Here is a 15,436-nt window from a genome sequence, read left to right as displayed (position 1 = left end):
GGCAGCAAGAACTGACTGTAATGAATCTTATCTTCCTTTGCTCCTGTTGGCCCAGCAGGGAGGGAGAGTGAATTCCCTCAGGCATGGGAAGCACTTTGAGAGCCTCAAAGTGCTCTAGGAGTGCTCTAGGAGGGGCAGGGCACTCGGGTTCAGGGACAGAGACTGTGTTCCTACCCCTCCCACTACCCTGCTTGCAACTGACAATTCTGCCACCTTCTTAGCAATCACATAAGCTTTGGCGTGAAGGGTTGTGGCATGGGGCACTGTCCGAGTCCAGAATTTCAGAGGCTGTTTTGGGCATCAGTGGGCTGAGCCCTACTGATGATGGTGAAAATCAGAAAAGCCTGATTTGCAGCACTGGAAGCGTGAGGAAAATCAGTCCTACGGAGTGCCCATTTGGCACAGCAGGCTGAGGAATCTCTCTGCTGCTGCCTATACACCTCACAGGCAGCAGTTTAATATTCTGCTCTCTTTCATTGGTTGTACAGCTCAGTGTCAGACCCTCTAGTAATGCTAATGATTTCACATTGAAATAATTTGAATTTTCTGAAGGTCAAATTCCAGCCTCCAGAAGGAGGGTTTAAAGGAGGCTGCATGGTTCACTGGTTAGGGCACCAGATTTGGAGGCGGGAGATTTGGGTTCAGTTTTTGACAGTGCCCCTGATTCACTGCGTGTCATTGGGTAAGTCACTTAATTCTATGCCTTAGCTTCTGTGTCTGTAAAATGGGGATAAGGTGCTTACCCCACCCTTGTTAAGGGATTTGCAGTCTACACATCAAAAGTTTTATGTGAATGTTAAGCATTACTATGTAGGAATCTTTCTCACACAATGTAGTTTTTAGCTACAGTTTGTAAATCCTTGCTCTTTTCCACTGTAGCAAATTTTCAACCCCCTTCTTCTTAAACTGTTATGTATTTTAACGTATTTTATAACCTCATAAAAACCTTTGCTTTTAATAATTCATCAGAACTGTTCCTCGGAAGTCAAACCTTCAATGTGCAGCTCTTGTGTTTATTAAAGGAAGGGTGTTGACAGGCTGGAGGTGGGAACCAGTTATTTTGTTAATACTTTGATGTCAACAGATAGTTGTGAAGCAGCAGATGGCCTTCTAGTGATAATTTCCTGCATGACTTCTTTAGAAACACCAATCTGATCTAATTTATTTCTATAGGAAATACCAATGAATTTTGTGGATCCCAAAGAAATTGCCATCCCAAGTCATGGAACTAAAAACCGTTATAAAACAATTTTGCCAAGTAAGTGTATTTAAACAATGCTTTTTAGTATGAAATTTAGTTCTATTTTATTAATATAACTTGTTTGTAGATTTGTAAGAAGCCTGCTGGTCTTTTTTTTTTTATGGTGGACATTTTGTACATATTTAAATTAGGGCTGTTGATTCATCGCAGTTAACTCACATGATTAACTCACACAAATTAATCACGATTTTAAAAAAAATCACAATCACAGCATAGAATACAAAGTGTACAGTGCTCACTTTATATTATTATTTTTATTACAAATGTTTGCAGTGTAAAAACGATAAAAGAAATAGTATTTTTCAATTCACCTCATACAAATACTGTAGTGCAGTCTCTTTATCGTGAAAGTACATCGTACAAATGTAGATTTTTTTTTTGTTACCTAACTGCACTCAAAAACAAAACAATGTAAAACTTTAGAGCCTACAAGTCCAGTTAGTCCTACTTCTTGTTGAACCAGTCGTTAAGACAAACAAGTTTGTTTACATTTACAGGAAATAATGCTGCCCGCTTCTTATTTACAATGTCACCTGAAAGTGAAAACAGGTGTTCGCATGGCACTTTTGTAGCTGGCATTGCAAAGTATTTACGTGCCAGATATGCTAAACATTCATATGCCCCTTCATGCTTCAGCCACCATTCCAGAGGAGGTGCTTCCATGCCGATGATGCTTGTTAAAAAAATAATGTGTTAATTAAATTTGTGACTGAACTCCTTGGCGGAGAATTGTATGTCTCCTGCTCTGTTTTACCTGCTGCCATATATTTCATGTTATAGCAGTCTTGGATGATGACCCAACACATGTTGTTCATTTTAAGAACAATTTCACTGCAGATTTGACAAAACGCAAAGAAGATACCAATGTGAAATTTCTAAATATAGATACAGCACTCAACCCAAGGTTTAAGAGTCTGAAGTGCCTTCCAAAATCTGAGAGGGATGAGGTGGGAAGCATGCTTTCAGAAGTCTTAAAGGAGCAACACCCTGATGCAGAAACTACAGAACCCGAACCACCAATAAAGAAAATCAACGGTCTGCTGGTGGCATCTGACTCAGATGATGAAAATGAACATGTATCCGTCTGCACTGCTTTGGATCGTTATCGAGCAGGACCGGTCATCAGCATGGACACATGTCCTCTGGAATGGTTGAAGCATGAAGGGACATATGTATCTTTAGCACATCTGGCATGTAAATATCTTGCGATGCCGACTACAGTAGTGCCATGCCAACACCTGTTCTCACTTTCAGGTGACATTGTAAACAAGAAGTGGGCAGCATTATCTCCTGTAAATTGTAACCAAACTTGTTTGTCTGAGTGATTGGCTGAACAAGAAGTAGGACTGAGTGGACTTGTAGGCTCTATAGTTTTACATTGTTTTGTTTTTGAATGCAGTTATTTTTGTACATAATTCTATATTTGTAAGTTCAACTTTCATGATAAAGAGTTTGCACTACAGTACTTGTAATGGGGGAATAGAAAATACTATTTCTTTTTTTTTTACAGTGCAAATATTTGTAATGAAAAACAAATATAAAGTGAGCACTGTACATTTTGTATTCTGTGTTGTAATTGAAATCAATATATTTGAAAATGTAGAAAACATCCAAAAATATTTAAATAATTGGTATTCTATTCTTATTTAACAGCACGATTAATCATGATTAATTTTTTTAATCGCTTGACAGCCCTAATTTAAATAACTTATCTGTATTCTATCTACAGTGAGGGACCAATCCTGCAAGCTTTACACATGCAGAACTGTGGCCTTGAGGGGATCTCGGGCACTGTTGCACCTTGGTCCCGCCTATTCTCTGCCTATGACACATAATAATCTAGTCTCCTGTGGGCTGTAATATTTTGGTCTCATTTCAGTTGTTGGGTAAGTGTCTGAGTGCAGGGCGGTGTTGGTGGCTTGTGATATACAGGAGACCAGACTAGATGATCTAATGGTCACTTCTGGCCTTAAACTCTATGACTCTAGAACTCCCACTGAGTTCTGTCTAGATAAGTTCTGTGACTGCAGCACTGCACCCTGAATGAGTAAGAGAACCTTATTGCAAATCCTTTACTGTCTAACACTGAGTGATTCAGACTAAATGAACCAATGTCCCCTCAAATCTTCTCTAGTAGTCATTCATTTATACTGGTTCTCTTTCTCTTGCTCCTTTTCTTCTCCTACTGGTTTGTGGCATTGTTGGAATCCATCTCTTTTAGCCAGATAACTACCCTTATACTACTATCTCAGAGTTGCTGTTAACATTATTGTTGTTAATTTCTTGTATTGCTTCTGTGTTTTCAAGTGATGCATTTCCCATAATAGTAAGAATTACTTCATTATAAATTGAGCTAGTCAACATTTTCTGATGGAACAGTTTTCCATCAAAAATACAATTCCGTTGACATAGAAGAATTTTGTGGGAACATATAATTTTCGATGAAATTTTTGCTGGAAGAAAGTAAAAATGATTTGTTTTGACTTTCTCATTTCATTTCTGTGATGTTGGAATGTTTTACTTGTATTTTATTTCATTTCATTTTGACTTTTTTATTATACTACATAAATTTTATTATACTTTTTGATTATATATAACAGTCTGAAATGAAATGCTTCTATGGTTCTGAATCAGAATCCACCAGAATTTCTATTCCATGGAAAATTTCTAAATTCTAGCTTTTTGTTACAATTCAAAATGAAAACAAAATTAAAAATGTTGACATTTCCCATGAAACTGAAATTCTATTTTCCAGCCAGCTCTAGCAATAATATCCTTGCAGTCATGTGCGGTCATACACTTTGCTCAGTGCAGTAATCCTGAGCAAAGTATATTCTATGCATTTCACACATTCTAAATGATAAGAATGTTCTCTGTACACCTAACTGAATTATAGTTTGATCACACTGTAAAAGGGATTTGCAGGCAAATTAATGAAAGATGTTGGCCATCAAAAGTATTATTTTGTCAGGGATCTGATATATTTTTGGAAACGAAACACGGGTGAAATTCTGAGCCCCCTGAAGTCAATGGCAAAACCCTCATTCACCTCAAGAGGCCCAGCATTTCACCCATTATGGTCAGTGGGCCATATACAGAGGTACTGTATACAAGGTTGTAAGTTACACATTGGTAAATGAGTCTAAGTTGGTGTAACTTCCATACTGAAAGTCCAGAAAACTACCCCCTGAATTTAGCCCAATATAAACAGGATATACACTAAACGCCCATTGACTTCATTTGGGCCAGAATTTCATCCAATGCCTCCAATCTGTTGATATGCCAACCCCTTAACAAAATAATGCATTCTCTCTTCATATAATTCTGAGTGTTAAATCTCCTGCTGCTACATTGTGTATACACCCACAGAATGTACCCTGTAGATACAGTGCATTAAATTACACTCTAGTTTGTTTGTATTTGAATTGGGTAGCTACAGTGTAGCAGTAGTCAATGACTCTTAAGAATCGGAATGCTTTTGTATTTTCACTGTCATTCTAATTGGAAAAGGTATCATTAACTTGTGGATGCACTTTTAGTTGACGTGCACTGCACAACAGCTAGAGCCTCAGACAGATATTTTGTAATTGCCTTTTACAGAAATCAAGAGAAAATGAGGATAACAGATCGGTCATGTATTAATTCAAAAGAAATGTCTTGTGCTCTTCCATAGAAGATATTTTGGGGATCCAGGCACATTCTGATAAATACACAAATGATCCACTCCCAGACCCCAAGGGTTTGGAAATTATTTGAATGGTTTAATAGAACAGACTTCCCAGTTTCCTGCTCAGATGATATCAACCTACTACTTAGTACTCTTGTGTCAGCTTTTCCATTCCAAGCACTGGGTGCGTCTCTTGAACTAGGGCACCTGTAGTGATAAGTGATGTTTGAAATGATTAATTTTCTCCATGTTCTGGCACTCCACCCTTTGCGCTGCTGAGAAGTTTCTCATTTTCTAAGAAATAATTCTGTCAAGCTGTTAAGTGACAGACTGCCTTGGGGCAGGTTGGCATGAATAAACACTATTTTGTCCTATTCTTCAATATGAAGTGTAATGAATACCTAATGAAATTTATTTCTTAATAGAAAATTATAATTATAGCTGATCCAAAATACTTTTAAGGAAAGATTTTTCAATTGCAGAATAAAATACTCAGTGCTGCTAGACTAACACTAGAATTTCACTGTAAGAGGCCTAGAAAATGCTAGACAGGGGTGGCCAACCTGCGGCTCTTCAGAAGTTAATATGCAGCTCCTTGTATAGGCACCTACTCTGGGGCTGGAGCTACAGGCGCCAACTTTCCATTGTTCCAGGGGGTGCTCACTGCTCAACCCCGGGCTCTGCCACAGGCCCTGTCCCTACTCCACCCCTTCCTGCCTCCTCCCCTGAGCCTGCCATGCCCTCGCTCCTCTCCCGCCCCCCCAGAGCCTCCTGCACACCACGAAACAGGTGATCGGGAGGTGCGGGGAGGGAGGGGAAGGCGCTGATCAGCGGGGCTGCCGGTGGGTGGGAGACGCTGGGAGATGGGGGGGGGGGTAATTGGTGGGGTGGGGGCTTCTGACGTATTACTGTGGCTCTTTGGCAATGTACATTGGTAAATTCTGGCTCCTTCTCAGGCTCAAGTTGGCCACCCCTATGCTAGGAGTTTTACAATGATATTTTAAAGTATCCCCAAGTTCAAAGACAATAATTTTTTTAAACTTAAATTTAAATCAAGTGAACAAAGTGCTTCCTTGTGCCAGTTTATAAACAGATGCCATCAGAGGTGACGCATGGGGGAGGGCATCTGGGATCATGTGACCCCCAGATTTGCTGCTTGGCTTGTATTGAGCATGCTAACACGAACTGAGCATGCTTAGTAACACTGCTGAAGCTGGCTTCCCTCACTCTACCTCCCCGCCCATCGTCAGCCACGGGTCGTCTCTGGATGCCATGAACAGGGCCAGCTCTAGCTTTTTTGCCGCCCCAGGCAAAAAAAAAAAAAAAAAAAGGCGGCCGGACTGCCGAAGCAAAAAAACGGCAGCCACAGGGAGCGTGTGGAGGGCGGTCAAGGCGGCTTGCAGGGGGGTGAAGGCCGGCACCCGCCCGCTCCCTCCGCCCGTGGGCAGCCGGGCGCTGCAGTCCGCTTGCAGCCGGGCAAGAGGGGCTCCCCCCTCCAGCCTTGGGGTGCCTCTCCCGGCCGGGCAGGCTCCAAGGGGGCTGACACAGGCAGCACTGGCTGGGGTCTGCGACCTCCGCGTGGGGCCGGCATTGCAGCGGGGCTCGGCACAGTGCAAACGGCGCCGGGATCAGTGGGGCCCGCCCCTCCGCTGCCCGCTGGGCTGCCGCAGAATCCTCCCTCCCTCCGGTGCCTGCCGGGCCGCCGCAGAACCGTCCCTGCCACCGCTACCCGCCGGGCCGCCACAGAACCCTCCCTCCCTGCCTCCGCTGCCTGCCGGGCCGCCGCAGAACTCTCCCTCCTTCCAGTGCCCGGGGGCTGCAGGAGGTGCTGGCTCAGCCGCTCCTTTAAAGGTGGCTCGGCCGGGCCGGGCTCAGAGTAGCGCGGGAGGCGGAGGCCAGTGCAGGTGGCGGGGAGTGGCGCGTCCCGGGGAGCCCAGCGGCACGATGAGCAGCGGGGATCACTAGTTCCTGCCTCCGGGTCGGGGTCCGTGCCCCTTCAGGGCTGGGCTGGCCGCCCCAAGATTGGCCGGAATGCCGCCCCTTACAATGTACCGCCCCAGGCACGTGCTTTCTCGTCTGGTGCCTGGAGCCGGCCCTGGCCATGAAACAATTCTTTTGAAGCTGAAAATCCTCAGTCTCCCTTGAGCTTTTACTACAGTTCTGACATTGATTGTGTCCTATCATTATTTCTCTGATCCTGCTCCCTTTTAAAGTCAATAGGATTGTGAGCAGGCTCTAAAAGATTCATAATTTTTTTAGTGGGAGGAAAAAACATTTCAGCACAGATGCATCAAGGCAGTTTTTTATGTTCACCTGAATCAATAAATTAATCTGGGTACAGCCAACCATACCCTGATAGTTAAGCAGTGTTCAGTATAGGGTTGCCAACCCTCCAGGATTGTCCTGGAGTCCCCAGGAATTAAAAATGAATCTTTAATTAAAGATTATGTCATGTGATGAAACCTCCAGGAATACATCCAACCAAAATTGGCAAATCTAAAGTTGTATCAATATAAAACCTAAATGCATATGAGGTTATCATTATTTTTGAGCATGTAGGAATGATCACTTTTACATGTGGAATATAATTAAATCTTTAATTTATAGCACTGGAATAGGCTATAAAACATGCATATATTTACATACCTTGAATCAATGAGATATTTTTCCAGTGAGCAATATGTTGGTAGTTTGGAAAGTGATTCAGATGTGATAAAAGATTATGCATGGTTTACAGGTGTTTTATACAACTGGAATTTTGAACCAATTATAAAATTTGCTGCATGAATAAAGATCCACAACTCATACAATATTTTCAAATTCCACCTTATAATATTAGCCAAATAATGTCAGCTACCCCCAAAACGTATCAATTCCATGAGCAAACAGGGGCAAAATAATTAGGGATAGATGACTCTTAAAAGGTTAGATGTCTATCCAAAGTTTTGTGAGACTTCTGAGTCTGCAGAATTAAACAAATATGTAAACAAATTTCTCTTTTTTGGCTCCTAAAGATCAGTACCATGAAAAGAGCCTTTCGCACATTTCAGAACATCTGTTGAGTAAGGGAGTCAGGACTAGGGACAATATTAATGAATGATTTATTTTTAGTAATCATGTGAAGTATATTGTAAATGATAATATGGCCTGATACCCAGAGGTCTTACAGTCTAAAGGTATACAAAAAAAGAGGAGGGAGAAAAAAGAGCATACAAGCCAGGACATATATAGAGTGGGATATGACCTTTGAAGCTTGCATGTTTCATGACAAAAATGGGATACTAGTAATTTCTTAAAGACGGAGAAAGTAGGAGCTTCCCATATGTTACTGGGGAACATGATAGAAGGCAATGGTAATTTTACCTCCGTAAAGAGTACAAGATGGGGTCCTTTGTTTAAATGCCACTTCCACCTGCAGGCATTCATAATTATAATACTCAGCGTTTTCATCTTCTGTATCTCCAAGTGTTTTACAAACGTTAATGAATTTGGCATCACCACCACCCCGTAAGATATGTCCGCTGTCATGCCACCAGATCCTGAGTCTCTACCATTCTTGTCTAAAAGATCACTAACATGGGTAATTTAACTACTCCCACTTGAGAATAACAGAGTAATGCCCACTGTTCCTTCAACAAAGTTGCATAGATACCATATATCCATTTTCTAAACAGTCAATATCTGGGAGTGATTGTTAATGTATGCAACATTATGATTTTTAAATAGTGGTCACTTAGTTGATTGGAATCATAAAAAGGATCTTAATAAAATAGTTAGCGATCCATTAAAATCTGGGGAAATTCAGCATGAAAAATATTTAAACAGCCTGGAGGTTGAGTCTTCTTCTAAGAGCATTTTTAGGGTAAAGGTCAGGCTACATCAGGATCATAGGCATTGTGAAAGCTAAAGGAAGTGGGTGTTTTTCCAAGGCCATGTAGCCTAAGGCGTTTGTGGAAATGGCTAATAATCACTCTGTACTGAAAAGGAATGAGAGGTTTCCTGTCCTCATGTGGTTAAGGGAAAGAAAAAAAAATCTCTACGTGAAGAGGTTTGGGAAGGCACACAGAGACATTTTTAACACAGGCTAACTAGGGTTCATTTTACTCTCCGAGCACACGAAATGAGAAAGCCTTCCTGCTTGTACTGTAGCCTGAACTGAAGGACATAAATGCAGTTTCATATTCTGAGAAGTATATTTTATAAAACATGGTCCTAAACCCTGCTGTGGCTCCAAGCAACGGATTCCCATTGATTTCAGTGGGAGATAAGCATATAGCATGTACAGGATCAGGCCCACTGTCCCTTTTGTTTTATACGAAGATATAGACTAGAACCCCAAATGCAATGCTGTGAGAATACTAGATTTTACCAACAGATAAAATAACATAAATATGCTGGTTCCACAATTCAACATGCATACACCTTTTTACACCTCCCTTGGACTCCACCCACTAATCATCTCTCCAGGGACTATTTCCAACAGAGTAGATATGGTAACTTCAAACAGCTGCTATTTTTATTTTATTTGTCTAAGCAATCTGCCAGAGAAAGGTTTCCTTTTTTTCACCCCAGATGTGAGAGAACACGGTTTCCGTTTGATTTTGTTGAAGGGACTACATTTTTGTAGAAAATGAGTGGAGAAGGGTAAAGTAGTAGCTGCTAGGCAGTTACAGTGTGTGCTCCTATGCACCCTCCTCCCTGTGTCTTTTTGTGAGAGGACTGTTGAGTAGATCTGTGTAACTGAGAAATTTCTGGCCCCAGTTCAAACCCCCTAGGGTGAAGAGATTCCCCATGAGCACAGCTCCATGGTGCACAAGAGATTTAAAATTCCCTGTTTAGGGACTTAGCATCCCATCAGCCCTGTGCTCAACAGAATTGCATCTGTCCCAGGCCAGCTAGGACCCTCCAAGGCCATGGAGGAAGCTGGGAATAGGAGTTGCCCCAAAATAATAGGCAATTGAAGGAAAACATTCTTATAGTTTGGCTATACATTTCTCCAGATACAAGACACCTATTCAAATGGAATGTTTGTATGTTGAGTTACAGTGAACATTCCTTCTATACAAAAAGACAATTCACCCTGTGCAGAAGGATCAACACAATGCCTTTGCCTGATTTAAGGCTCACTTAAGCCCTCAGAACACCGGTGTTAATTGGACTTACAGGATGTTTAGGTATTTTGTACACCATCTGTCTAGGAGTGAATTTCACCAAAAATGCAAAATGCAGCACCGAGATAATGGTAGATTATTTTGCTCCAACTAGTCTTTGATTTACTTCTGCAATTCTCAGTAGAAATCTTCTCTTTGTGATTTTCTTTTCAATTTCCATCTTTTCTGACCTCTTAGATCCGTTAAGCAGAGTGTGTTTGAAACCAAAGAATCCAGCTGACTCCTTGAGCACCTACATAAATGCTAACTACATTAGGGTAAGTAAACACGCATTCTTTGTGTGCTCCTGAGACAGTATTCTGTTTTCCAGCTGAATAGTTGATTCTGTTAGGGCTCCACTCTCCTTTTATTTCTGTCGACTTTATCTCGTATGATATAAGGCTAAAGTCTACCCTACCTCTCTCTCACTATTGGTGAGATAAAGTGGTCCCAATGGGGTGTTTATAATAAAGCACCCAAGAGTTATGTATGTGTTTAACCTATAGTCACATAGGACATAGCTCTGGAAGGGGCCTCCTGTTATCAAGTCCAGTCCACTCCTGTTGCAGCCAGCCCCACTATATAATCCCATTCATAAATTTAGCATCAAGCTCCATCTTAAAACTAGTTAGGTTGTTTGCCCCCACTACTCCTAATGGGAAGTTGTTCCAGATCCTCACTCCACTCCACTCCACTCCATAAAGGAAGTCATTCTGCTTTTTTAAAATAGCAATACATAAATATATACACATATATATATATATACACACACACACCCCTTCCTTACTTTACATCTGTACTGTCAAGGCTTTGCATCACAGACATCATTATAGTTAAGGAGAATGATTCCATTTAAAGAGCATCAATACTGCTTTTAAATCAGTGAGAGAAATTAGGACATGTATTGAGTCATGTGAGGTATTCCTTCCCTCCAGGGGATGAAGTACCATGGTGTTTCATATTGCTGACACTGGTAACATTGTCAATGATTTCAAAAAAATGTAACAGTGGGTAAATTAAATTTCACATGAACTTACAGTATATTGTAAAGCACCTTAGACACTTCAGTATTCTCGACTGTCTGAACATTCTGATACACCTGTCATTGACAAGAGATGTTGGGGCATATCACTCAATACAGCTATGATAATTTATACCAGCTGAGGATCGGCCGCATTGTTCTGTGTAATGGGTAAGTCAATGGATTGCTCCATTGTCCCTGCAGTTGTGGAGATGGTTTCACTGAAGAGAGAAACAAAGTTACAATCTCTGGCTCTGCCAATCATTTTATTCTTTAATAATTCATTCCTTTTTGAGGTTGCCGCAGCCTTCTCTGGCCAACAAGGTCAAAAGAACTCCTTCTTTAATGCTGGACCCAAGTTCAGTGTACAAGTTCACAAGTTTTCCTTTTCACATGATAAAGATGAATACAGGCATGACTCATTCATTTCCCCACTCACTCCTTGTTTCCTTTGCTTGCTTATAATTTTCAGTGTCTCTCAAGGTTCGCGCTATCCTGACAGAAAGTCCCACATATAAGGTCTCAGAGGCATTTTCTACTTAGCAAGTATAAATTGGAGCTTCTGAGTCTGTAAGGATTTATGTATTCAAAATCTCTTTTCCCTTCATAAATCTTCATGGTACTACTTAGTTTCATATTTCTATTCTGTTCTCTCATTTGTTTTTTATGGCCTGTTGTAACATAATCATCCTTTGAATATGGCAAAAATACTAACTAACAGGTAGAGCTGGCCAGAAAAGGGAATTTCCATTTTGTGGGAAATTCTGCAGTGTCAATGTTTCATTTTGTTTCATTCTGCATCAGCACAAAATATTTACATTGAGGAATTTCATGTGAAATGGAACAATCTGTTTTGGGACTGGGAAACAGGGAAGCTCACCATTTGCCCAGCAAGGTGACCAAGCAGTCTGGGAGTTGGGCAGCCAAGGAGTCAGGCAACCAGGGAGCCAGCCACCTATGGAGCCAAGCAGAGAGAGGCAGCCCAGCTACCAGGCAGGGAGCCAACAAGTTGGGCAGATGGAAAGCCAACTACCAGGGAGCCAGGAAGCCCACCTGCCCACCAAACAAGGAACTTGACAAGTTGGGCAGTCAAGCAGGCAGGCCAGGAAACCAGGGAGCTGGGCAGGCTGGCAGGAAACCAGGCAGGCAGGGAAGTTTCAACAAAATCAGCACATTGCAGTGGAATATTTTGATTATATCAAATTAGAATTTTCCAGCAGAAAACTCTTCCACTGGACAATTTTTGACCAGCTGTACCAGGCCATGCAGGCTTTCAGTTTTAATTTATCTTGTGGTCTAGATTCCCATTTCTTTCTTTGGAACTTTCACCTAAGGTCTCTGTGCATGGCATGACTTTAAATCAAATACTTCTGTGTCTGTTTCTAAACCAGGGTTACGGTGGCAAGGAGAAGTCCTTCATTGCAACTCAGGGTCCCATGATTAATACCGTGAATGATTTCTGGCAGATGGTTTGGCAGGAAGACAGCCCTGTCATTGTTATGATCACAAAGCTGAAAGAAAAAAATGAGGTATGATATCAACTGGCTAAATCAAGAAATTACTCCAGTGGTTGTATTGTAAATGAGGCTGGCTATACATCTCACAGTATATAAGGTCCTTTGTAGAAAGAACCTCATAGTAGATATGATACCAGCAGATAACCAGCTCTTAAATGTTATGGTGATGGTCACTATGGAAAAACCTAAGATAGATAATTAGATATAGCATTATATAGCAATCTCAAGAGATGTATAGAGCATATCCCAGCATATTCATGGAGGCTGAGGGGTGGCCATTATGAGAAACACTCCATATATTGTTAGGTAGCATTTGTACATTTGGCATCATTACCTGTTAAATTTTTATTATATATAGAATATTTTCTTCTTTTGGATGCTGTAATGTCCAGGGAAGATTCCACCTCTATGTTCCAGACCTGCACTTTGGAACAAACAAAGAGAACTCCTAAAGAATCCATCCCGGGTTTTACAAAACAACCTAGTTCATATTGAGAAATACATTTTGGGAGCATTTAGTCAATAGTAGCGTCACATCTAGCCAGTATGAAAATATATAGTTCCTTACATTAACACTGAGAATATGTGACCATTGCTCATTAATTGCTAAGGCCAGATAAGGCCTGTTATATTTTCTGTGACTTTTGGATGGACTCCCACCTACCTATTTTATTAGCTTTATTTAATATTTGTACAAATTGATGCCAGGTTCTCCATCATGGTACAAGAACACAAATCAACTGCTTAAGGCACTGCGGGTGAAAATCACCTTTGTGCAGAGGACCAGCACAAAGTATATGCATCACTTAAATTCTATTTAATCCTATTTTAAAGGCTTAAATGAGACATAAATGGTGCACAGGCCTTCTGTATGGAGTGAATTTCACCCTGAGAGTGCGGGGCCTTTAATTGTGGCTGGTCTCTGGTGGAGGGGACACAGGTGGGAAGAAGGCTGATTATACCTTCCCTTCTACATGTACCCCCCCCAATCTGGTCCTTTTTCTCTCTGAGTTTGGAATTGAGCATACTGTGTTTATAGCATATCAAACAGGAAAGCTACATAACATAGATCTGTGCTGTAAATATCCCACGTTTCCACACCAGGCCCCATTTTGATACTGTAGACCAGCCAAACCAATGTCTGGGTAACTTTCATAATCAGAATATTTTTGAAAACTCGCCCCAATAACAGAATAACAAATATTTGACTAAGGAAATACTGAATTTTTAAACACTTACTTCTAACACTGTGTGAGAAGAATGACTTGAAAGACATGTCTAATGGTTTCCAACATATCAGGAAACCCTGTGTTTACCTGAATTGCTCAGGCCCGCCACACTAGTGTTTATCAGCATTGTTGTGGACTGACAGTAGTAATTTCCTCCTAATAAAAGAGGGTGAGACATCTTTAGTGTTCCCAGGCTACTTGGAGAAGGTCTGTGTTTATATGAACTGTTCTGACATTCTAATGAACAACTCTGGGAAGAAATGTTAAGAACTGCCTGATGATTGTAAGCTGAATTGTTCGGGATTTTACTTACTACAGAGGAGAAAACAATATATTAACTATTTTTAGTAAAATATTTACTGCCTGCAAAGAAGACAAAATAGCTGCTATCCGGCAAAATAGCATTGTAATTTTTTGCCCCTTTGTTCTCTGAAGCATACCCATCATTTTCAGGGAGGTTTGTTTATAAAACACACAGATGTTCAAAAGCAGCATCCCCCATCTCTTTCAGCCTTCCAATATGCAAATCTTGTATGTAGGCCCCATTCCTCCTGTGCTGAATAACATTATGCTGAACTTGAACATTTTGGCAGTGAAAAGTCAGGGCTCAGAAGCTTTCAGGAGTCTTCATTACTGCTTGTGGTGGGTGATCCAGGCTATGCATATTACAGTACAAATGTGGGGTTTTATTAAGAACTGTTTGTTCTGTCAATGAAGTATTTTTCTCCACTACATACCATGTACAGCCAACCCAGGCTTCCTTAGGGCCAGTTTCTGTCAGCCTTATTCATGTGACATCACTCCCTGGGACATCTTGTGGCATAAGGTGCTACTTTACATGAGTAACAGAGGCAGAATGAGGCCCACGCTTAACAATATAGAGACAAAGTTTCTGCTGTTATCATGCCACCATTGACTTCAGTGCAGTTATTCCAGCAGATAATTTGGCCCATATTATTCTATATGTATTTGTTGCATTTTTTGTGTTTATCATAATTTAAGTTGGTTTTAAGAAGCTGCTGCTATCAGAAATACGTATAAAGGTTGTGAGTGAGGGGGTGGGAAAAGGAGGAAAGGTATAGAGCTAGTTTTAAAGCTGTGAGTCTCCCACCATGTATAAGTACTGCAGGAGTGGACTGAAAATAGGGGGAGATTTTCAGAAGTGCCTAAGAGAATTAGGAGCACCAGTTCTATGGAAAGTCAATGGCACTTGTGTTTCTAGTAATCTTAGACACTTTTGAAAATCTCACCTGTAATTATTAACGTGATGACTGCAAGACCCACTCATTCCCAGGCACATGTTTAGAAAGCATTTAAATAGGTGGGTGCCTATAAAGGAAAATTAAAAAGAGGCCAATATGAATGGCAGGGAGCAGATACAATATCACTAGGAAAAGTGATGGGCTCCGTAGGGTTTTATAACTCAATTAAGGACCAGAGAACTCCTCTCTCTCCCTGTACACAAACACAGTAGCCATATCCAATACACTAAGAGTTTTCTCTGCACGGAAATAAGATTATGAAGTTGTTTGAATGACCCAGTGGGTGGTTTTCGAACAGCTTTCAAAAATACTTGTCCTAATCAAGATGA

The 15,436-nt window shown here is 41.0% G+C and overlaps 1 protein-coding gene across 1 annotated transcript in view; it reads left to right on the top strand.

The window, feature by feature from the left end:
- PTPRR (protein tyrosine phosphatase receptor type R) overlaps positions 1 to 15,436 on the top strand; it is a 197,434-nt gene that overhangs the window by 165,612 nt on the left and 16,386 nt on the right. The window contains exons 8-10 of the mRNA XM_024212658.3: positions 1,174 to 1,258; positions 10,277 to 10,356; positions 12,491 to 12,628. Coding sequence (XP_024068426.2) covers positions 1,174 to 1,258; positions 10,277 to 10,356; positions 12,491 to 12,628 — 303 coding nt within the window. The remainder of the gene's footprint in view (positions 1 to 1,173; positions 1,259 to 10,276; positions 10,357 to 12,490; positions 12,629 to 15,436) is intronic.

The sequence above is a fragment of the Terrapene carolina genome, unplaced genomic scaffold, assembly GCF_002925995.2.
Source record: "Terrapene carolina triunguis isolate 2854851 unplaced genomic scaffold, T_m_triunguis-2.0 Scaffold68, whole genome shotgun sequence".
NCBI classification, from domain to species: domain Eukaryota; kingdom Metazoa; phylum Chordata; order Testudines; family Emydidae; genus Terrapene; species Terrapene triunguis.
This window is presented reverse-complemented; position numbering and strand designations above follow the sequence as displayed.